Raw genomic sequence first — 24,600 nt, 5'->3', positions numbered from 1 at the left:
AGAAGGAGTCCAAGGATGAAACAGTCCACAAGATACTGAGCGCTCTAAAAATGCAGTTATAGAAAAGGAACATGAACTTGGATTGATCTTTTACCAATAATAAATTGGTTTTATGAAAAAGAGCACTCTACCTGCTTTTCCTCACAAACGCCTGTTATCAGACAAACAGAATTTTTTATTTCCTTGTACAATTATTCTCATATCAGTTGTGAATAATTTAATCAGCAGAGTTACTTTCTGATCCTTTTATCTAACTGCTGGAGAATTATGAAGAGTCTGTCATCATTTCTCTACTATGTCTGTTTTTGAAAAGGCTGCAGCCTGGCTAGTGTGTCTATCCATTTCAAAAACTACCAGTGACAGCCTGGCTCTAACAAGTGCTTTATTTCAACTCGCCCAGCGACATTCCTGCCAAAAAAGACAAACTGCATCACTTCAACACATTCTTTCCTGAAAGAGAAATTAGATCAGAGGTGCACTCCCAATCTACTTTACTATTTGGACCAACAATCTTTGGCTTCAGCCCTACACTGCAGTAAACGGAACTTTGGTACCGGGACAAAAATCACTTGAGCGATGACAAAAAGGGCCGAGCCCACCGCCATTTTGTCCCACTCAGGCCAAAGCCTGGAACATTCTGCCTTCACCCACGGGCCCAGCCTGAGGACAACACAATAAACCACAGCACACAAACAGGGCACCCTAGGTTACCGCCACGGCCACTCCACATCCAAGCCCCGCATACACCAAAACACTACAAATACATAAAGTTTAAGGAGTAAAGGTAATACTAAAAGGATGGGTTTCGCGGCAGACAAGCACCCATCGGCTGAGGGTACTACAGGCCCCGTCGAGCTCAGCGCGGCGCTGACCGCAGCGGAGGGGCTGGAGAAAGGCGGGGTTTTCCCTCAGGAGAAGGGCGGGGCTTCTCTTCAGGAGGAGGCTGGGCTTTCCCTCAGGAAAAGGGCCGACGTCTCCTCAGGCCGTGGCTGACCCACCCTCCGCGCCCTTCAGTCAGGGCGGCTCAGAGGGCGGGCCGGCCGCCGCGCCGCCAGCTCCCGGTCCGCCCAGAGGCAGCGGGCCAGTCGGGAGGAGGAAGAGGAAGAAGAAGAACCGCCCGTGGACGCCAGCGCCGTCCGCCGGCGAGGCGAGGGGGAGTTCTGAGGTGGCGCCGCCCCTCGCGGGACTGTAGAACGCCCGTCCGGGCAGGCCCGCGCCTCAGCCATGTCTCAGGAAGGAGCCGCCAAGCTGCGCCTCAAGCCCAGAAAGGCGCCGCCAGCCTGCAGCCGGGAGCCCAGCCCTGGCCGGGAGTCCCCCCGCCGGCGCTGGTGAGTCCGGGCCGGGTGGGGGAACGGCTCCCGCGGAGGGGTCTGGAGCAGCGCCGCCTCAGCCACCGGGGCCCGGGCGGCCTCTGGGTTCGGGCCGCAGGCGCTCCCGCCGTGCCGGGTGCCTCGGAGAAGGGAGCGCCCTGCCCTCCGTCGGCCGCCGGGCCGTGAAGGTGCAGCTGGGTCCTCAGACGCACCTGGAGTGTTTCATAGTCGCGCCTCTGGCACGTTACTGGCTGTGATAAAGGCTACTTCAAAAAACACCGCCCGTAGTGCCTTTAAGAAATCGAGAAGACAACTGCAAAATAACGTGCACTGGGCCCGGCTCGTTCTTGGCACAGAATAACACTGGCAAGGACAGGGCCCAAGAGAAATGTTAACGTATGAAAACTAAGTTTTCTTTCTTCAGAATAAGGCTCACAGGAGACCAGAAATCATTCCTGTGTTTTCCAGCCATCGAGTAAGGGAGGATTGAAGAAAGGCGTGCTGAAGAGGTAGAGAGCGGTCCGGTTCTTGTTTCGTCCTGTTAGGATGAGCGAGCACACCGTCGGCTGTGCCCCTTCCAAAAACAGGCTTTGAAAGGCTGATCGCGCCACTTCTTGAGGGCTTGTAAGACTTGTCTCTAGTTTCTCCTTAGTGCAGCATCATTCCTGGATGGTGACCCAAGAAAATGCATCAGTAAGAAGTAGGAACACTGGAAATAGTATTCTGATGTTAATAATCCATCATTCTCTTGAAAAGTCATTATACCGCATTACTGGCATAAAAACCTTTTTATGTTTACTTTCTAGTTAAATCTTTCTAGGATGGATTAGATCAAGTTGTTTAGAAAGATAATCAGTAATTTCAAATGACACTATGGGAAAGGCCAAGCATACATGGGAGCCAGTGCAGTTGTCATTCTCGGTGCAAACACTTCAATGATTTCTGTGCTCAGCAGGTGTCAAGTTCAGCCTTTGAGAAGAAAAAACAGTGGCTAGTTAACTTTTTCTCTTGGAATTGAAGACAGTAATAAATACCTACATCTCATTTGTTACAAGTAGAAAGTGAGGCTTTTAGATATTCTTTTTAGAAATTGGATTTTTTTGATAGCTGTATGAGTTAGTAAGTCACGTCAGACTGTAAAAATTAGTTTACAGGCTAAATAATGTCTCTCCGCTCTAGAAAAATCTTGCCATAGGCTAGATGGAGGTTCACTTGGTAAACAAATAGTATTATAAACAGCTAAATCTTTTTTCCACCACAGGCTGTTTTGCCTCTCTTTTAAACTCAAAAATCTGCAGTTGCATACTTGCACCTAGTGACAAATGCTTTTTTTCACGTCCCTTTGTGGTTTCACATGGCAAAGTTGTCAAATATTATTCTTGGTTTAACACATACAGTGCTGCTTGATGAAAAGAAAATAGGTAAGAATGGAGTTTTATGTTGTACAAATGGAAAAGTTATACATATTTTCAATCATAAAATCCCTACCTTGTGCTTAGCCATTAATTAAAGGGGTCACCACACTCAGCCGTTGAATTGGGCTGAAGGTTGATGCACTGTCAGCTACTGGAAGGTTTTAATTTTAAAACTTCTGCTTTGATAAATCACAGTTAAGGATAGCTACCTTTTTTTTTTTTTTGAAACATCAGCATTACAGGAGGGGTAAATCAAGTTAATTAACAGGCAAACTAATAGTGATGCAGAGTATTTTCTTCCCTCTCTCCCACCCTCTCAAACTATTGGACTGTCTCTCTCCTTACAGGACATCGTCTGACAGTTGTTCCTGGTTTGAAAAAGAAGACTTAAATGAGTGTGAAAAAACATGGATTTTGTTATTGAAAAACATCAGTCAAGATTTACAGTGCACAAATTGGCAAACAGTGCCCAGTTTTCCAGAGTTCTTTGGAAAGGTAGTGTGCTGAATCCTTGTTGTCTGCACTTTGTGTACTCCTTACAATAGCGACAGTCTGAACGATGATGTTAACAGGGGAAACAGTCTGAAATAGCTTTTAAATAAATGTTGGGTTTCAGCTCTTCAGTCTTTACATGTAGTGGTGTGACCTAGCATTGCGTGGCAGGTAGTATAAGGACAACTACTAGGGTTTTTTTGCAGTGTGGTAAATTCTTGAGAACACTTTGCTGGAAAGAGGTAACCTGCGTAACTGTATGGACTCCTCCTAAGCTCTAGCATCTTCCTAGCGGAATGAAACTGTGAAAGGCAAACTCTAACAGAGAGGTTAATTACACAGTAACAACTATTACATTGCCCTGATAACGTTAGGCAATATGGCAACACAAACCCCACAGTCCTTCTAAAGTAGATTTTGTCTTTTTTTCCCCTCAACAGCAGCAGGTTGTTTTTTTCATCCTTAGTCTCTATGGGACATATTAAGAGTACCCATTTTATCAATTTAGAAATGTTAACGGAAGACACGCATTGCATAAACTCCAGGAAGTTCTTGATTGCTTTACGAGCACTGCAAATGGATGTAAATAAAATGTTCTTTTCTTTGTAGTTTAGCCTTCTTGGTATTTGTAATATGCTCAAGCCTTGGTTTTATGTATCGATTGAGCTGCATTTCTCTGAAGACATTGTGTGTGTGTGTGTCACAGAGTTCTGAGGAAGAGAGTCTACAAAAACAGGATGTCTTCACAATTGGAATGAAAGACTTTCAGTGGGTATCGTTCCCATCTTTTTCCAAAGGAAAATGTCTAGAGCCAAAGGATCTTAGCTCCCATCAGCTGACACAGAGCCACATTGATCGTTTACACCAAGGATGGGGCCAAGCAGATGAACTGAAAAGTTTACCTTCTACAGCTGAGAAAACATGCCGTGGAACTATTACAGATCAAATCAAAAATACGGTTGGGGAAGACAGAAAAGGTATTTCAAAACTGGATCTAAGTCCTAAATCATGTGAACTCACTCAACACAGAAGTTCTGCACACCCCTTGGTATTGTCCCAAAGCTCTGCAGAAGCTTTTACCTTTCAACAGCACTGCAGAGGGAGGGTACAGAACAGCAGGGAAAACAGAAAAGGAGATGATGGGCAACAGCTTCAAATACAAACACATCAAGGGAACATTTCATTTGGTGAGGCCAGATACGTGCCTACAGAAGAGAAGCCTCCTCTTGCGAGCACACCTGGAACTGAAAGCTGCAAGGAGAAGACTGAAAATCAGGATTCAACTCTTGACAGTTGTCCAATGTGTCTGATTCGTTTTAGTGGAACGTAAGTTTGTGGGTTTTTTTAATTTATTTTTAATAACTTCACAGTATACAAACCCCCAAATGGTTCTGGATGCATTCTTTATATATGAAATAATGAAAATAGACAAAACTTCTACTGTAAAGTACTTATAAGTATCAGAATTACCTACTTGTAATTCAGTTTAGAAGATCATGATTACTAGATTATACTGCTTCAAAAAGAAGCAAACCTTGCTAGTATATACAGAACTAGCATTTTTAAAGACTTTTTTGCAAAATTGGTATCATAACCCAAAAACCATTCCAGTGCAGTATTCTTGATAGCTAAAAGCTAACTTTAGGGCTAGGTGAATTAATCTTATACCTGCCACTTTCTCTTTGAGATCTAAATGTCACTACCTGTTTAGCAAGTGCTGGATGCCTTTGGCTGAGTGACTGTGCTCTTAATTTTAGATTTAGCTTTCAAGGTCTGGGCAAGACAGAACAAAGGTGATTTTCCTTACGTGAGCCCTGATTAGTGCAATTAAATGAGACTTCAGTCTCATTTCAGTTGCTGTCAGGCTACCTTTATATATATAAAAAAAAAAATTCTCCCTCCCACCAATTAAATATCTACTCTACAACATGAGAGAACATCCTTCCCCGATCAGGAATCTTATTTCCTGTATTTGCAAACTGGATGTGGAATAAGGTAACAGTTTTCTATCCTGTGTCAATAGCCCCATGTTTCCAAGAATAGCATTACTTGTCCTCATCATACAGAGTGTGAGCGCTGTCTTCGAGAAAGTGCCATTACCAAACTAGTAGTTGCTGTTACCTGCTGCTAGATAGAGTTGTGGCAGACCGCAGTGCTTCCGAGCACAGGAATGACTTACCCATTAAGCTACTAGAACACTTCTGCCATTGCGTAGGAAATGAGGGAGTGAAAAATAGTGTAAATAGAAGGATTTGACTTTGTTTCTCAGTGAACAAATTGTCTTTATTTGCAGACTGTCACAACTGGATATTGATGGCCACCTGGCTAGATGCCTGTCTGAAAGTGCAGATGATGTAACATGGTAAATCCAGAAGAATGAAAAGCAAAGGAACAAGGCCAAGGATGAACCTTTCTCAGGGAAGCACGTCCTCGTCTCAGACTCGCTTAAGGACCACAAACCAATAACACAATAGAAACTCAGCTGCCACCTGCTTGGGGTCTTTTTATTTTAAATCCTCTCAAATGCATGTAAAATAGTTCTAGTGCTGAAACTGGTGCTGGAGGATGTCCCAGAGCCTCCCAAGGAAGTCAACCTCGGCACTCCTGGAATCTAGGTACTTCTGAAAAAGTATACTGTTGTGAATTGCTGAAGAACCTGTTTTGTCTGACAGACCATGGTTGTTCTCACTTTAAGTGTAGAAAAAAGGAGCTGAACAGAAGAAAACTATTATTTCATCTAACTTAAAAGTTTACTGACCTCTTTTTTCCAAACAGGTACACTGAAAATAAGCTTAAAGTCACTCAAGCTTAGCATTTTTTTATTATTTTAATACCTAAGTAAGAACTTGTGTGATTGTACAGTTGATTCTGTGAGTATATCTATATTAAAAGAAAACACAACCCAGACCAAATAATGGGTGGGGGTTTTTTTGCCCCTCTTCCTGAAGGAACACAGCTAAATTCATAACCTTACTTTGTAGGTTTCTAAGTCAGCATCCACTTGATCAACATGGCTAGTCTCAACTAACAGGAGAACACTCCTCTTGCCTGTTTCACAAGATTTAATGTAGTCAGTCAGCCAAAACAGCTGCTTTTTGTACCAGTTCCAACCCATTCTCCTTGAAGCCACCGATGTTTGAGAATAAAGAGCACCTGAAAGTTTGTTTTGGCTAGAAGGTATTCAGAGAACTCCTCTTCTATTTTGGTAACTTCTTAATAGGAGCAGGTAAACAGTTTGTAAGCTTGAGAGAAAGCAACCTTTTCCATGAATGACAAGAACTGACATTTAGTGATGGTTTAGTAACAACAAACAGAAGGGATGAAATAAACTGGAGTAGGTTGTTCATTTCCCCCCAAGTACAGTTAATTGTTTACTGAACAGAGTATCCCCTTCAGGCAATATACCATGTCTCCAGTCACAGCCTTAACAGTCCTGATGAGTTCCTTCTCAAAGGGGCAAGGCTGTATGTGCAGGAGTAGTACAACTGTGCCGGTTTCAGCGACTTTGATCACAACTGCCTTCCCACACAGCGAAGAGTGCAGCTCACATTAACAAGCTGAATGGTTTTCTGTCGCAACAAACCCGTGCGCTGGCCCTCAAAAACATACAGTTCAGGTGCACTCCAGAGATAAGAAAATAAACACAGCACAGTATCAAAATAGAGGAAGGATCCTGTAGATTTAATTTACAATGGTGTCTCTTTAAAAAGTGCAAGTTGGACATAGCTCAGTTTACCGATAAATAATAACAGTCTATTAACTTTTTCATTAAAGTCTTTAATAGATGTGCAAGAATATAAATGATCTTAGCTGTTATGGATTAGTATACCATCTTCTGCACAATTAAAACTGGTCAGCAAAGATCCCAACTAATTAATTATACAAAACTACAAGAACATATTTACTGTTTTACAATCATTAAATTAGCTAGAATTTTCATTTACTATTTCAAATAAGACAACTATATATCATTACCAGATCCATTTGTAATATATTAGGATTTTTTTTCCAAACCACACATTTAATTACATCCTTCATTTTCTTTTATTTATAAAACAAGTACTTTATATAAAAAATTTCCCCTTCATCATGAACAGAACATTATTCAAACACTTGCACATGAGCAACCAAACTTGTATCCAGCAAACTATTTGGCAACACAGCAACATTGTAAATGCCTGTAAATTTTTAAATAAAAATCAAGTAGTCTTTACAATGTTTGTTTAGCAAATGTGTCTTTCTGTTCTTCCTTCCCTCCCACCCAAAGTGTTCTGAAACCTAGAAAAAAAGGTTAAAAAAAACCCCAACTCATATGTCTAGTATTTCCATTTTCAAGTCCTATGCCCTGGCATGTCGAAGGACAGCTTAATCTGTCACACTTCCATTCATGAGCTGCCTGCAGTCACTCTGATAACTATTGATTAGTTTATTACCAGGGGAGCTGAAAACACTGAGAGAAAAAAACATTCAGGATAAATAAAGTAATTGCCAAGGAGAAGGGAAAAAAGGATTAATTAAAAAATGTCAGATTACTCTTAAAAGGTAAATGTTTCCTTTAGTAGATAAAGTATCTAAACTCCAGGCATTTGAGGCAAATACTTCTTACTGGTTAAATTATTTAGTGCTGATTAAAACACATTTTGCTTAATATGAAAAGCTACAGTCCAGCAGAGAGAAACCCACAACTTAAATCTGAATGGGATTAATATAACTAAATAACCACAGGTCTGCATAACTGTGGCTAATGAGGGGATACACAATGTAGATTGTTAATCAATGATTAATTGATAATTTTAAACAATGTTTTGGCAGTCTTGTCCTAGCACCTCATGACTTGGATGTGAATCCGAAAGATGTCATGTTCAGCACCTAATGCAATGCTGTACCCTGAGAAAACCATATGTTAATGTAAAGAAAGTGAAAGCGTTGCAATTTATCCTGCATTTTACACCAAATTAGGTGAGATGTCATGGCACAGGGTTTCTCATTTTTTTTTCCTTCCCACTTGACCTCCCCCCCCCCCCATCTCTACAACCCCCACAATAGAGTGAAACAAAAATCTAGCGAGAAGAAACCCTGCCTCTGCTCTTGTTACTTGCAGAGGCAGGTAAATCTTCCCAAGCGTCTGAAGGTTCAATAGCAACGCAATTAGTAATCCTCAAATGCAGCCACAGGAACTTTTCCAAGCTGGTAAGTTGTGAACCTTTTGGATGTAATACACCCTTCCCCTGCCCCCTCAGCGCCCCTCTCCCACCCCCCAGTTTCCATGAGAAGGGATTTGATAGTTATCTTTCGCTTTATCCTATTTCTTAGGTATTCATTTTTCTTCCATAAAAAAAAAAAGTACTACTTTGATGCAAATCATTTTACCAAAACATCCCATTCTCTATGTAGAATGATTAGTTGTTAATACACACTGAGTAATTGTAAGCAGACAGTTTATCATAAGTAGGAGGTGTGCTTTATCAGGAAACTGTATTTTATATCATGGTTATTCTAGATTCACTATTTAAACTTAAGGCTATGCTTTATTATGCTTTTGCTCTATTTCTGAATATTCGTGTTGTTGATAAAAAATACTTTTTGAAAATCTAATATACAACACAACATCATTGTAGGTGTAGGCACTGCTTAAGTATTTTCAGAAATCCTTTGTGTGCAAATTTAGTTTTCTTCAATCTACACATTTTGGTAAATTTGGAGTTTAAAACAACAGATTTTGAAATTGATACTGTAAATTCTAATTTGGAATTAATATTGCTGAGTCACTCTGCATTTCAAATTCTATAAAGATGCAAATGAACATTTAGGCTGCAGCTGTGAACTGTATGTTTCATATATAAATGGTTACTTAATATTAACAAGCAGAACTTACCAGGTTCAAGAACGTTCCAAATATGTAATAATTCTTCAATGAAGTTTATCCATTTAGGCACTTAAATCTTGTACCCAAATTTATGTTTTGATTGCTAATAAAACACAACTCCTTTTAAATATATCTGAGACGTTTAGACAGGTACCACTTGTGAAAAAAGGCATCAAAAATAAGCTTCAACACCACCGTAATATATTTTATTCTTCAGGATGTTACACTGTAATATTCTTCAATTGGTAGCTCATTGCATCAAATGTTTGTAGAAAGTGTGTAGTTCTCAAAGTCGTTCAGAATCTCCTTTTCCAGAGATGCAATGAACATTTCAATCCTTCATGAAACAGGCACAAAATGCAAATTCCTTCATTAATGAAGCCAGTTGTGTCAGTGCCCAGAACTTAAGAATCACTAAGTGGCAGAAGACACCCACCAAAATCATTATTTCTCTTCTTTGATTTTCAGCAGCAATTTTTTTTTTTTTTTAAATCATTGGTCTCCGTCCAAAATCTTACAGTTCCCCAGCCTCGCATGCATATACTGTATTAAGGATAAGTTTAAAGGTCATTCACATTGTCCACAACGAAGATGTCATTCCTTCATACTGTTTCTTCTGTTGACAGCAACAATGGATTAATATATTCAAATCCTTCAAATTCTGACTGATCTATCCGCTTTATTATATCTCTGAAAAACAAAACAGACGCATTGTTTTAGTTTTATCAATTGCAAATACTGTTTTTGTTGCTGTACTTTTTCTTTAAACAAAATACCTTACAGAAATGGATGTATAGGGAATTGTACAGAAACAACAATAAATGGGAAAAAATAAGTCTCTGAACATACAAATACTTAACACTAATGTTTTTATCTAAAGCAATATGACTGGGAATTCTGAAACATCTCAAAAAGTTTCTTCTGCCCTTCCAGTTATGCAACACACATAGAGGGCCCAAAAAGAAGCATATAAGAAATGACAGATCTTTTGTAATACCAATTTACAAATAAGAAATATACATTTTGCTGTCAGAAAGGGCTGCTAATGTTATATGCAAGATAAATACTATGTAAGAGTTGAGCACAAAGCTACTACTTTTTTAAAAGAATATATATTGTATGCACAGGAAATCCAAAATCCAAGGAAAGATTTATAAATTCATGTATATAAAAGAGATCGCACCTTAAAAGAAATTCTATGTTCATAAAACTTGCCGCTATAGGTGCGTGTATACTTGCTATTTGTAATTTTGTTGTCGGTTAGAACCTGCAAAGCACGAATACGCCTCGCAGTTCTTGGGTGTCTCACAGGCAGTAACTTCACCCTCTGGTTTCCATCCAGCTCCTCATTTCACATACGCTGGGCTCCTTCCCAAGAGCGCGTAGGTTGTGAACTATGGATCTAGCATCTATAGGTAACACTTTCACAAAACTCAAGCTTGAGCACCTTGGCACACAGATCTCCAAATATATAGTCACTTGAGGATGAAGACCTGCTACCCAAGAACGCAGCAAGAGGAAGACCCTGTGACAGTGAATTCTCACACTGGTGTCCTTCGGCTCTGGCAGCACATTTCTCACCAGCCACATGCTAAATGCTTCCCAGGCAAATGAAATCCACAAGACCTTTTTTTCTCTGACATTTTCCCCCATCATATAAAGCTTCCTCTTGGTTTTTTTATTACAGTACCAGGCAGTCTTGTAATATAGAAGTAGTACAATAAGTTATGCAAGATGTGTAGGATCAAGTAAATTTGAAATCCTTTGTAACTTGACTATGTTCTAATGCTAACTACATAGTCTCCTCCTAGTAATTTTCATGTAATTTATAAATTAATTTCTTAATATGCAGTTGTATTTGGCACAAAGAGAAACGTACTCATCATCCGGGGTGAGCTGCACAGGTTCGCTGGTGAACTGTGTGTCAAAGTTATCCAAACCATAGTCGTCTGTGATCTGAGGCTGAAAGGGAGGGGTCGCTTGCTTCTTTTCCAGCTAAGAGAAAAAAAAAATATAACAGGGGAGGGGAAAATTAAAATATTGAACATTTACAAAATCCCCTAAGAACAACAACACACATTGGCTCTAGAGTATGTACACAGAATAGTCACTACAGTTGAGTTTAATATTGGTGGAAAATATAAATACATTAAATAAAATGTGACATTAAATTTTAGCCAAGTAGATTTTGACACTAAACAGTATATGCTCATTCTGTTTATCCTGTTGCTGTATTTTAAATATAAAACCTTCAAAAATGATCAGAAAATACTAAAATTTTAAGTTTAAGACCATAGAAAAAGGTGTTTCCCTGAGTCTCTCGCCTGTATATTAAGAAAAAGCATTGTTGCTACATACGTCTGGCTCAACATTTCTTAAACTGAGAACACATTCCATAAGTTTTCCATTCAAGCCAAGATGCTTTCCGAGGATATAATTCATTTTTCCCTTTGATAAGCTCCTCTAAAAAGTTACCTCTTGTAAAGGCAGCTTCTTAGATTACATCAAATCAACATAACCAGACTTATTTGTTAATGTTAATTCCTGTATGGAACAAAAAAGTGAGCAATATTTACATCCCAATCAATGCTAGCCACATGGGTAAGCAATCATTAAAAGCAAGTAGTGCTAATCTATAAAATAGCTAAAGCAGCCCAGAATTGTATTCTGCAATTGAAATTTAACCATGAATACATTTACATACAGTATTTCCTGCTACAGGAACCGAAACCCCATATTTATCTTCCTTACCAGGGATAGTCAATAAAACATGGGATTTTTTGGGGTTTTTTTTAGTTTGTTTTTTTTTTACTCAAATAATGCAGTGGTTGTCATTAAGACCCTTTTCTCATTTGCCATACCAGTAGCATGTTCATCAGTACCTATAGTTTTCAGTTTAAGGGAAATCCCTACAATCCTCCAGCTTTTGGCACAGGTCTGAGTGACCCAGGAGCTGATAACAGATTAATTGTCATCATTCATTTAAATCACTACCTGTGGCAGTTCCAAAAATGGTGCAAGAACTCCTCCACCTTTTTCAGCTTGTTTTCAAGTAGTCACAGTTTCAGGTCCAGGGGAAAAGTCACAGATACAAGTTTTAACTTTGGGAAGCTGGTAGACCCCCAAGGAACCGATCCAGCTGATAGACTGGAAACCAGTATATCAAAACCAGTTGATAATCACGTTTTGTGATTTTGCATGGCCAGCTAAGTTCTTGCCAGCTTTTTACCACAAATGACATGTAATACTATGTTTTCTACATGTTACATCTGTCATATTACTGAGTCTTGCAGTTGAAATATTACAGAATATGAAACATCTTATATTACAATAAGCCAATGGAGCTCTTGTAGAATTGACTAGAACTATTCAAATGGATTTATACTTCTCACATTTTTCCTGAAGTTACGAATTATACACCCCTCGCTTTTGTGAGCGGAATCGCCTTCATCATGACTTGCAATTTCACACTGCACCCTAATACAAGTACTCTCTAAGAAGCCAAAGCAAGCTCTCTTCTGCTTCATAACAAGAAAGAGGGAAGGAAAAAAAGAAATCTCAAGTACAACATATTGCTTCAATTGATGCTTAAACTCCCCGCAAGGCTGCAAACTGGCATTAGCTGCCTCTTCCCCTCCCGGACCATCTGGGGAACATTCAACTAAGTTTTCTGTGCCACGCAGCCGCCAAGTGACAGCTACTGCTCAGCTCCTTCCTACAAGCAAACACACGACTTCGAAGCATTATATCCTGGAGAGTCAGTAACAGGTAAACAATTCAGCTTAACATCAAGGACTGGAACTTCAGTAATAAAACCAGTATGAACTGAACCGTGCTGATAACACACAACGAGAACAGCTCACTTCTCAAACACTTTTAGTCTAACTAGAAACTCACAGCATTTCCAAGACACTCCATTGCTTAACACATATGGGTTTAGTTAAGTTTGTTCTATGAACGTCGGTGTGTTTTATGGAAAGATGACTGGCCAAATACTAGTGTCCACAGCTGTCAGTAACCTGAGGTAATGCCTTATACCAAAAATATGAAATTCAGGGATGGAATATGACAAAGGTAGCAAGGAATGCTTTAATGCTAGGGAAGAATTATGGATGAAAAAGGATAACATTTTAGAAGTTTAAGCTGTACTTTTATGCACTTCTAATGCTTCAGTTATTAGAAACAGTAAGAAAGACAAAGTATCTGTGTGCTGCAGTAAGAGATGACAGAAAAACAGTAGAACTAAAACCAATTAATAGTATCTTTCATTCTAAATACAAGATCCTCACATCTACATATTAATGAGGGGTATGGCAAAACTCTTTTCCATGAGGAAATCTTATTAGCTCAATAAGTAAAGAACCATCACATTCATGAAGCATTAAATAAGAAAATGTCATACACTGAGTCTAAATTAGCTCACAAATTGACATTAAAAATTTATAGAATATCTCAAGTTGGAAGGGACCCTTAAGGACCATCAAGTCCAAAATTACAAGCAACTGATTGAGCTCTCCTGAATACTCTACGTTTACTCAGTACTGCACAGCCATTTGGTCTGAGAACAACTGCTTCTTTGAAAAAGCCACTGTAATGGCTTTGGAGACTCACAATTGCGAGACACTGACTGTGGGAGTACCGCGAGAAACGCTACGATTGCCTGGAAAGTTCATCTTCATCTCCAAAACGCCAATGCTTATTATTTATCTTTTAAATATTTGACTGAGTCTCCTAATTTTTCTATTCAAAAGTTCTGCCATTGAGTCTCATTCTCCAAAATTATTTTGGTATCAGACTGTGGCAGCTCTCATGAGCCACAGATCAGACTGAGACAGAGGTTCACTGGAAACCCAACGGCAACCGGAAGACCAGCGGGCTCGTTACAAAGCAAGGCACGGCAAATGATTAAACTGGCAATTAAAGAGACCATCTCAATGAAGATGCTAGCATATATTGCCTCATAAAATGTGCTTTTCTATCAACTGTAGTTTTACCATTTTTATAATTATTTATAGATGCTGGTAAATTTTGTATGCTTTGTAAAAAGAACGCAATTCTTGTGGCAACACTTCAAGAGCTGTTATTGAGCATTGAAGAAAGTGAAAATTTTAATTTGGCCCCAGCTTGCCAATTTAGCAATTGTTATAACCATAACTGTGTTATACATAATAGATAACCATATATTTTCACAATTCTTCTGTTTATGACTATCTAAAATGCCAATTCTGCAAAACGTTTGCTTAATTGGTGTGCTGCATTCACACAAAGCTCCTTTAGTTTAAGGAGGCTCTGACTACATACACCAATCCTGAACCCATAAATGGATTCAACTCATTACTTTGCCTGTAGAAAGAAAATGATAGAAGAGTTTCTGGATAAGAATGCAAAAAATAATTATAAGAATCCTGTTTTTCAGCACTGGCACATATATCTCTTGACACCCTTTCTGAATACTGCTCCTAACACGTTAGTCAGCGTTGCTATTTTCAGAGTGAAGCTCAGAAGCTACATTCTTTGCTTCCACAGTTGTTTGAAAGAGTCTTAAAAAACACTAGTGATTTCCTAGGTATGATGCAGTTCGGAATCTGTTTTTCCTGTTTAACATTACTGAATTAAACATTAATTAGAAGACACAGAAAAAACACAAGGTAAATAAATCCGGGCTTCCAATACTACAAAAGTCTGATTGTCACTATCGCGTGCCTTTTTTGTTCAGGGAATCATCCAAGCAGAAACTCCAGGACCTTACACAGGATCAGCATCCCACCACCAATGGCTTTGTAAAGAAGAATCTCACAGAGCTCCACCGGAACAGAGCTACAAAACTTCTTGCATGAATCCCCTGGCAATAGAAGGCTGCTGGGGCAGAGCTGGAGGTGCCACAGCAAAGCGAAGGAGGGAGAGCTGTAAATGCTGGGTAACAGAATGGCCCAGAGACATCTGTGAGCGCACCGGATAACTGTGATGTTCTTGTTCCTGCTGGAGCGAATCCTTCGGGCAGATCAGAAAGGGCAAAGATGCCATAGCAACAGTTTATTTTTCTCCCTTTCCTCAAAAAAAGCCCAAACAATCAGTGTGGCTTAAAGATACAAACACAGAGTCTCAACCAGAACTTGTGTAACAGAGCTCACACCCTCATGCTAACGATACTCAAAACTTCTAGACAGGCCATAGACCATTTCACAAATATATTGACTTTGCAAAAACAAGAGCTTCGCGTTCACTGATAACAGCAAGTCAGACTATGTCATTACTAAGCTTAATAACTCTAACATGAAGATCCTCATTAAATTCCTTGAAAATTCTGTAAAAAGTTTAAATTCAACCTAGTGTAAAATTGTGGGTTTATGTATGTGCAGAAAAGATGTTTTCAGGGTGAGTGAGGATAAGATTTCTGATTACATCACGTAACTCATTCACCACTAAAACTTGTCCTTTTGGTAATGATACTAATAGGCATTCAATTGATTCAAGAATAAATTGCTCATTATTTCAGAATGAAGTTTTGATTAAATGAATTCTTCCTGCCTTCTCTGAATTGTGGAGATTTTTTTATCACAGGAAGCAAAATCCACTTACATCCCCCCTATTCCCTACATTTCTATTAAGGAATTTACCACCACAGAAGTTTGCACTTAAAACCTGTGTTTAAAATGCAAAATGTTACAAAATTTTCTGACCATTATTTTTGAACTGTACATCTATACAATCTACATCAATACCCATGGCTGCAGGACATAAACCTGACCCCTACATGAATCAGAGTTAGTTATCTGTAGCAGAAACGTGGTAGGCTAAGAGTGTTTAGAACCGTTTTTACCTTCCTCTGAAGCTTCGAGGATTGGCTTTGACAGAGACAGGCTACCAGCCTTGATCATTATTCTGATCTGCTATGGCCTATGTGGGACATACACTTTGGGTTAGCCTTGCTGGCCACTGGAGGTCACCGTTCCTCTAGAGAAATATCAGATAGAAAATCAACATTCAAAACTCCCTACAGAAGAGACCTAATGACACTAATGGAAAATCGAAAAATCACTATTTGTTTTCATGCAACACATCCTCAGTGATAACAGTATTAAATGACAAGCCTGTTTTAATATGTGGTTTTGTACAGAGATTGGAATTCCTTACAAAGCTTCATTTTCACAGTTCTCATTTAAAAATTAAAGTACCACAATCAGGCTATTAGCCAACCACTACATGCCTTTTGCTGGGAGAGCAGCCGATAGCCTTCTCTTTCTGTTTCACAAATTTGAAATACTACATGCTAGATAGTATTTAGTACCAGTTGTAATTCTTCATTTTTTTGAAACATTGGTTGGTATCTGCTCATGCAAAAGCAAAGCCCGACTTTCTGTTAATTACGGTGAGGCTGCCAGTAAGGGGAGATCCATTTTACAGAACTGGGAGCTCTGCAGTTTGCAGAGTGCCCGCATTCTCCTCCACTGATTAAACCTGAACTGCCTCAATCAGCCCCACCAAACAGAAGTTTTTCTTCTGAGATTTAAACAATTCACCACTGTTTAGGTTTCCATTCACTTTCTACATTACTATTTCCAGCAATCTACCAGCCATTTCCAGGCTTTATCTACTTTTGAGCCAAATATGACAAATTAAAGCACCCTAACAATACAAAAAAGAAATCTCCTATGGATACACAGTCTCCACCACCCTTTTTTTCTAAAAAAAAAATATGAGTGAATTTCCAACACAGACTCAAGGTTAAAACTTCACATTTGGAGATCTGTCTCACCACATCACAGTATTTACTTTGATTTACGGAAAGTACTAACTTTTCTGCAGTAAAATATTGAAAATACGAAGTCTCTAAGTCCTCGGTCCCAGTAAGACAGGAACAGAACTCCACAAATGACATGGAACGGTCTGGTCAGAGTACAGGAAATTCAGTAACAAATTCAGAGCTCAGGAGGGTCATCTGGTAGCACTGAGAATGAACGACTTGGCCCAGCCTTGGGAGTCTAGAGCTAGCAGGTAATGGATGTAATGGAAGCAGGTCAATGACTATCCAACAGTAAACTGTAGATTTTTCCCATTTAAATACAAACTGTATTGACTCCAAAATTCTTAATTTGATATACTTTATAGGAAGAGAGGGAAGGCTTCTGTGTGTTTCAAAACAATACTAACAACGGAAGCCAAAATTACATGAATAACAAAATTGTGTACTCAAACCAGAAATAAGTTACTATAGTAACATTTTCTGTAATAATTAACAACCTCATTAAATGGTGTTGGAGAGAAATGTCACAATACTTAAGTGATATACATTACAAGCCAGGCAACAGACACCAATATAATTAGTGCTCTGCGTTTAAAAATAGAAATCCATAAATAATTCAGCCATTTAAGTTTTCTCTAACTCAGTAGATTACACTCAGGACTGAAAACTTCCCGCACAGATGCTTACGGCTGCGATACAAGAGTTACCACAATACATCTACTTTTCTTCCAGAGGAATAGCATTTGTGTGCAATTAGGGGTGACTCATTTCTGATATATCATAGGTCATAAATAAAAACTGCAATTGCAGTTTAGATCTTAAGACTCAGATTTTGAGTTTAATGTTCTATAGAGCTGTGGAGGACATAAGACTGTAAAAAAAAAACCCCTTGCCATTTAGGAATATAAACATACAAGTATGGGAAAAGCTATGATTGTGTTTAGCATGAAGGGAAACTTATGGCAGATTAACTGCAACATGTTTATACAGAGTAAGTAACTTACTTGTATTAGCCTTTAACCTGAAGGTCTTATCACCACAGCAGTGGAGACAAAAGTCTGTCATGCAGCCAAATTTGCAGTAGCACAGATACCAACATACTAATTCTAAAATTTATATTCAGTTAAAAAAGCCAAAGCTACAATCTCCATAATCTAACTTTTAAAAAAAAAAACAAAACCAAAACCAAACAGGTAAGCATAATGTAAGAGAAAGTTATTACGACTGACCAAAATGATTACTTGTATTACCAACATGGGCAGGAAACCTGGTTTTGAGCCAGAACACCTCATTGCGCTTGGCACAGAGTAAACAACAAAAAGGTGATCAATCCCAGAAAAATCACGCATTCCGGGTTTAAGAAAAGCACATGATGAGCACAGATGGAGGTGTGAGGAAATCGTGAAACTATAACTGGGTAGTGAATCTCGATACGTCAACATCCCATCAGTTATCAGGTCTCGGAAAGCCTCATGAAAGGAAAGTTGTAAGGAAGACGAAATTAGCGCCTCCCAAACAAGAATGGCAGGATGAAAGAAACAGCAAAATGAATATTTCAAAATTGAAGTAGGGTGGTAAGATTGTCATTATGAGTCAGTTGCATTAACATTTCAACAGCAAGGCATTGAACTAGATGCTAAACATCAGACTGTCTCTTTTATGTTATAATCAGTGAAGCACAACAGCACTCAAATAAGCCATATAGTGAACTTGCAGCCTTTAACGTGAGAAAAACGAGTGAAAAAATATGTTGGTACAGCTCTAGAAAAAAACCTTACTGCTTCTGTATGCAGATAACAGTAGCCATGGCTCTGTAGTTCTTTTTTCGGCATATAAAGGATAAATACCATAAAACCAGGCACTAGGATAAGACTAGGTTTCATGTACTGAAACAATCCAAAAAAAAGGTGGTCTTGGTACTTCCCCGAATGCCGTCAAGCCATCCTAGATGCAGAGTGAGTAACCAAAAGTGTTAGCTGTGCCATAAACAACTCAGATGACTAACACTAGGAAAAAAAATATGTTTATGGTATATGTGTTCACTTTACCATTATTAATTTTTCCATTTAAGTCAAGCTTCACACAGGAAAAAACCAAAACGTTAGTCAGCATTAAGACTCTTGTTTCCTTGTCTTTCAACTTGAAAAGATTTGGAAAAGCTTTTAAGTCAAAATCTTTTCTATTCATCACCTGCATTTCAAAGAAAATTCTAATAATTAAAAAAGCTTTCCAAATATTTTTTCATTGTCTCCTGAATATATTTCCCAAAACTCTTATTAGAAATTTAGCTTAAAAGTTATCCGACATTTTAGATCCTCCTGAACAGCACTGTCCTAAATCATATCACAAGAGAGCAGACAACCACCTAAATGTTTCCATTATTTTAAAAACCAATATTTAATATCAAAGCTCTCAGCCAAAAACTAGGTTAAAAAAATATATATAAATAATCAAACTTCAAATCAGTATAAACGTTGACCAAGTAGTACCAATTGCAGTTAAGTTTCTTATACAAAGTACAAATCCAATAATCTTCCCTTTCCCCCTCTCTCAAAAAACCCTGCAGAACGGAACAGAAACCCTGCAGTACACGGCGGTTTTGCTCTACCACAAACTCAAGGCACTTGCGTTAGAGCCCCATTAGGCAGCTAACAATGGAAAACAACACTGAGGGTTAAGGGAGAATAAAACAAGGCATGTCTGACAAAATCAAGACAGCCTTCGTTATATGAATAATTTTGTAAGCATCAGGTATTTTAAAACACCAGCTCCTTGTGTAGTGAAGGTCTTCTCTGAAGAATGTGAACGACGATGGTCTGAACAGCAGGGTACAAAGGCAAAATGTAATCACACAGTTTTCTCTCCTCTGAACTTCTTTGATGTTATTACAAGCACTGCTGCCTGCCAGTTTCTACACTCCCTGTGCGCTTACTACCACTATGAAAATATTATGTGCATTTTTTAACACCTAGTTGAACAGTGAAAGAATGTAATGCTGTTAAGGCAGTATTCCTGACTTAATTGTTTTATTGCTCAAGTGTCAATAAACATAATGTCATTTCTGTGATGGTTTTCTACGATGAAGACAGAAGTAGGCACAATTACCAAGATCAGAACTGTTTAGAAAACCTACAATTTCAGTAAAATTTTATGCCTGCAAAACCACTGAAATGCAAGTCATGTACTCCACCATCAACTAAAAACTCCCCTCACACCAGCAGTAAGAAGGAAAACCTGAAAAACAATCGGAATTGTTTTAAATAACCACACTGCTTTCAAGCCACATCCTTAAAAAAGGACCTGATCCTACTCACACCTACTCATGTTACTAAACCTTGTTACCTACCTGAGTAATCCTACTGATTTGAAAAATTATATAATTTATAAATTCAGTTATGTGGGTTGGTTTTTTTTTAGACTACAAACGCTGCCTGATCCGAAGCACCTCATCTTCCATGGTTGTATCTACACTGGTTTCATGACCCTTCGGCCAGGCTGTTGGCTGGGTTCATCAACTCCTCACCCTCCTGCCGAGGCAGACAGGTTTCTATCAGCAAAGAATGAGGTACTGGAAAGTGTTCCTTCCAACAGGCTGTCCTTGCTGGTCCACACTTCCTTTCCAATGGAGCTCGAGATGTTTACTAATAGGACTACATGAAATGACCACCAAGAATGGTTTAATATGTTTTTTAAGATGTTCTTTAAAATTCATGTATTTTAAAAGTGATACCCATAAGTTGTAGCCATTCTTACAGTTCAGAAGCAAGCCAAATTTTTGATCATGAAAGAAAGCTTGTTTCCATTATGTTATGTCACCTGGAGAACGCAAAACAGCTTTTACATTTATGGAATTGATTTTCACTGTTTTTAATGGGGTTGTTACATATACACACAATTTATAAGCGAAAAGAATCTATTCCTTTTGAACACATATAAACAAAAGTATTTTTACCAGATCCCAGTCTATGCTGCGGAAAAACGTATGAGACTTGATATCAGAAAATCCTGTCTGGGGCTGACAGCCAAGCCTTTCTTTGGGATCCTGCGGAAGACACAGAAACTCGTGTTACGCCCCCGAAGCCAGCCACGGCCCAGCTTTGTCAGAAGCCCACATACGTGATTCCAGCACTCCCTATTGCTGTGCACGCTGCTGCTAAATTACACATATTATGGCTATCAAGGCATTTTCATTCTTTTTTCTGAAGTTTGTTTGAAAGTTCATTTTAAAGTTATATTTTACAACTTAGAACTAAAAAAATCTGGATTATTTAGTAATATATAATTCATATCCTTCTTTTCTCTATTAAAAGTGATAATGGTTCTACAGATTTCAAGCAGCTTAATTAAATAAGTAATAACTGTTACAGAAAAGACTTTATAAACAAGCCTACAGTTATTTTTTTTCCCCACTAGGTGCACGCTATTAAATCAAGTCTGTGCTGTGGAATTCCCTCAGTAAATTAGCAACTAAGAAGTGGGGTTTTTTAACATACAGGATACCAAGGTTTTATAGATTTTCTTAACAATAAGTAGATTAACTTCTTAACTGTATTGCTTTCAACAGGAAGCTCTGACTTCCAGATCTTAGATGCTAAAAATAAGAGAATGTTATTTACCTTGTTTAAAAATCCTTTTAACACATGGGAAGCCTTGACAGAAAGAAACCTTGGAATCCGGATTGGCTTCTCAAGAATAACTGTTACAGGTTTAAAAACAGCAATATTGTTTTTTGGTTTATGACATTGACCATGATTTCAATACAAACACTGTACTATTTAAATATGTCCTCAGTATATGGAAAAGTGTGATTTTAAACAGGAATTGATTTAATATAAGGCTCATCGAGACAACAATGGCAGACTGTTACATAAGGGCAGTAATTCGTTTAAAGAAGTTCTGCCCATCGGGAAGTGGGCAACCTCACAATTCCCCAGACTGTTACAGAGTTTCCACTGTAATAAATATGGCAAATATTACTACTTTTGTTGAGAAAAATTCATACATCACTATTCCTGAGAGGCAAAACTGTTTTAAAAAATAGTTATATTAATTTAATCAGAAGTAAAAAAAAAGTTATCTGGAGCAAAATTTCAGGTTGAACTACAGTTCTGTCAAGAAAGATCCTTCTATCCTCTCATGTAGCACTGAGTTTTAAAATTAATTCTTGGCCTATGGTCTGCTTTCTAACAAAGATACCTTTCCATGCAATTTCTGCCTGTTATTTCTGAACTGTGGACATTGTACAAAAAATATTTTATTGTCTGAAGGCAGCTTCCTAATTCCAGACCGTTTTATCTGAGTTCAAAGTCAATTCCTGGGATGAAGAACTGGAAATATTGGAGCCCCTTATCTACAGTAGATCTACAGGCAGCTATGCGATAACAATGGAAAAGGAAAACCCAACTGTCCTACTGGAAGTGGTTTTCATTATTTTTCCCCCGAGAAAAAAAAAAAATAATCAAAATGACTCTACCTTGGAAGAGGTAATCTTCAGTGTTCATGTCTGGATTGTCAGTAATTATATCAAATGGAGACCTTCCTGCCATCATTTCAAACATCAACACACCAAGAGCCCACCAGTCCACGCTGAACCCTGAAAATATTTGCAGAGCAGATTTTCAGCCAGGGCTCCTTCAATGTGGGTGTTCTCTCTCATATAAGTCAAGATTAATGGTCTGGTTCTACAGAGTACCGAAATTCTCGACCTTCACTGAAGCCACAGACATCACGACTTCCACTAGCACTGGCTGAGGCTCGAGTTTTCTGAATTGGGATTACAAAGGTAATCTGTCTAGGAGTTTGTAGGCCTCTGCCACCAGCAGTTCTTCAACGAAAATTCAGTGTATTCAAGCCGAAAGTTTTCAGACTTTTTTTTTTTAAAAAAAGTTGAACATTGCAGTATCTTATAACTAAATGACAGATTCAACCTATTGATCAGATCAGTTCACAGATACTTCTGCATGAGCAATAACTTTTTTATAGCATTCTATAACCTTGCCTGGATGGCAATAGTAGCTGGGATGTCAAGTTCTTCAAGGAGTAGACTTGGGTTTGCTACAGTATCATTCAGTAGTTATTTTTCAAGGAAAGCATTATTTAAAAGAAGCTGAAATGAGTGATTGCAAGAGAAAAACAAAAATAACTTATCATTTCAGAAAATATTAAACTGTACAATATGCATTCAGTTTTCCCAACATATCATGGCACAAAAATGTGGAAATCAAAAATAATTGGATTTGAACAAGCCTACAACTAGAACTTTGCTTTGCGATTTATTATAACTACAAATTGTTTAGTCACAGCTTACCATACTCTTCTCCTCTGAGGATCTCTGGTGCAATATAATTTGGTGTCCCACAGAAAGTGCTTGTAGTGTCACCAGGGCCCAAACCTTCCTACGTGCATAAATCAGTTCATACATTAAAAGCTGACCTCCTTTTCCGGAAATTTCCCTTAATTAGACTTATAAAGCCCAAGTTACTTAGAGAGACTAAAGACTTTTCTTTAAAAAAAGAAGGCAGTGCTAGAGCAAAATAAATACTCGTAGTGCTCAAAGGTGGTTTACGACTTAACAGCTTATCTTCAGCAAATTGACTAAAACTGAGTCACAACACATTTGTAACAACATTTTGCTTCCTATTTGCAGATACATTTTAAAAAATTTCAGATTAAAACCAACTTGGATTTTCTTTTCAAACAGATGTTGGGGAAAACCTTCTATTTTATGAATAAAGGAATCAAACATTTACATAACTGCTGCATCCCTGCAACCTGTGAACTTTGGTGGTGGAGAAACATTTTGGTCCAGCATTCTTAGAAATTGGTGCAATATCTATTCTAGGGAGGGAACGAGACAAGCTTTCCTCATTACATCACCGTAACATGCCTTAACCACGTTCTGAAATAAGTGAAATAAAAATTTGTATTATATACTCAATCACTGGGCTTCTAAAAAAAAATCAACACACCACCAGTTGCGGTTTTGGCTTCAGAAACTTGTTCTCACCAAGAAATAGGCTGGACTCTAATCCCATTTCCCATACTAGCCAGAAACAGCGTGGCACTAACAAGGAGACTTGAGGTCAAATGAACAGACTATGAACAGTCACTCACGCCTGGCATTTTAACGTCACAGACAAATTCAAGAGTCTTTTTTCAGACTAAAGTTCCTCTTCCACAACCAAATTCCAGGCTCAGTAACACTAGCGTTATAATAAGGATAACTTTTCTCAGTTTTCTCTTACTATCACTGGATGCAGCAGCTGACTTAAAAGCGTAACCAGAGCTATGCTACTGAATGGCAAAGTGACAAACAAAGGTAAGAAAAATCCTACCTTGCACATGCCATAATCTGTTAATTTGATGTGACCCTCTGCATCTAGAAGGACATTGTCTAGTTTTAAATCTCTGTAGATTATGCCTCTTTCATGTAGGAAGTTTAGAGCAATACAAATTTCAGCAGCATAAAACCTGAAATGAAAAAGAAAAAAATTCATATTAGCATTAAGATTGTCCAAAAGCTAGTGCAATTAAAATACCTGTTCTTAAAACATCGTTTTAGAGTTAGCTTTTCGCTATCAACAGTATCCCCAAAAAGCTACACTTATTCATAAGGACACTGATCTCATATTATAAAACCATTCCTTAAATTAAATATGCAAAATTATTTTTTTTATTCTACTAAGAAAGTGTTTATTCTTTATCCTACAGAGTTTTTTTCTGAAAAATCCAAGTAGGACATAGATGATCTGTATTTTGAGCCTATGAAGAGTT

At 38.3% G+C, this 24,600-nt stretch overlaps 2 protein-coding genes across 6 annotated transcripts in view; one reads left to right on the top strand and one right to left on the bottom strand.

The window, feature by feature from the left end:
• The first annotated feature begins 912 nt into the window (after window positions 1–912).
• FAAP20 (FA core complex associated protein 20) lies at window positions 913–7,442 on the top strand. Its single transcript, XM_074560265.1, has 4 exons — window positions 913–1,328; window positions 3,073–3,220; window positions 3,924–4,543; window positions 5,511–7,442. Exons 1-4 carry the CDS (start codon window positions 1,225–1,227, stop codon window positions 5,581–5,583), a joined length of 945 nt encoding a protein of 314 aa, XP_074416366.1. The 5' UTR covers window positions 913–1,224; the 3' UTR covers window positions 5,584–7,442.
• A 48-nt stretch (window positions 7,443–7,490) lies between these two features.
• The window catches only part of PRKCZ (protein kinase C zeta), a 55,104-nt gene continuing 37,994 nt past the window's right edge, over window positions 7,491–24,600 (bottom strand). For all 5 annotated transcript variants that reach the window (XM_074609644.1, XM_074609645.1, XM_074609647.1 and 2 more), the window contains 7 exons: window positions 24,162–24,297; window positions 23,135–23,222; window positions 22,301–22,420; window positions 21,444–21,523; window positions 20,780–20,869; window positions 10,963–11,078; window positions 7,491–9,773 (listed from right to left, as the gene is read on the bottom strand). In XM_074609644.1, the coding sequence (XP_074465745.1) occupies window positions 9,686–9,773; window positions 10,963–11,078; window positions 20,780–20,869; window positions 21,444–21,523; window positions 22,301–22,420; window positions 23,135–23,222; window positions 24,162–24,297 (718 nt within the window). In that variant the 3' untranslated portion in view covers window positions 7,491–9,685. The remainder of the gene's footprint in view (window positions 9,774–10,962; window positions 11,079–20,779; window positions 20,870–21,443; window positions 21,524–22,300; window positions 22,421–23,134; window positions 23,223–24,161; window positions 24,298–24,600) is intronic.

Source organism: Larus michahellis, chromosome 16, assembly GCF_964199755.1.
Source record: "Larus michahellis chromosome 16, bLarMic1.1, whole genome shotgun sequence".
NCBI lineage: Eukaryota > Metazoa > Chordata > Aves > Charadriiformes > Laridae > Larus > Larus michahellis.
The sequence above is the reverse complement of the archived record's forward strand: the minus strand, read 5'-3'. Positions and strand labels throughout refer to the sequence as shown.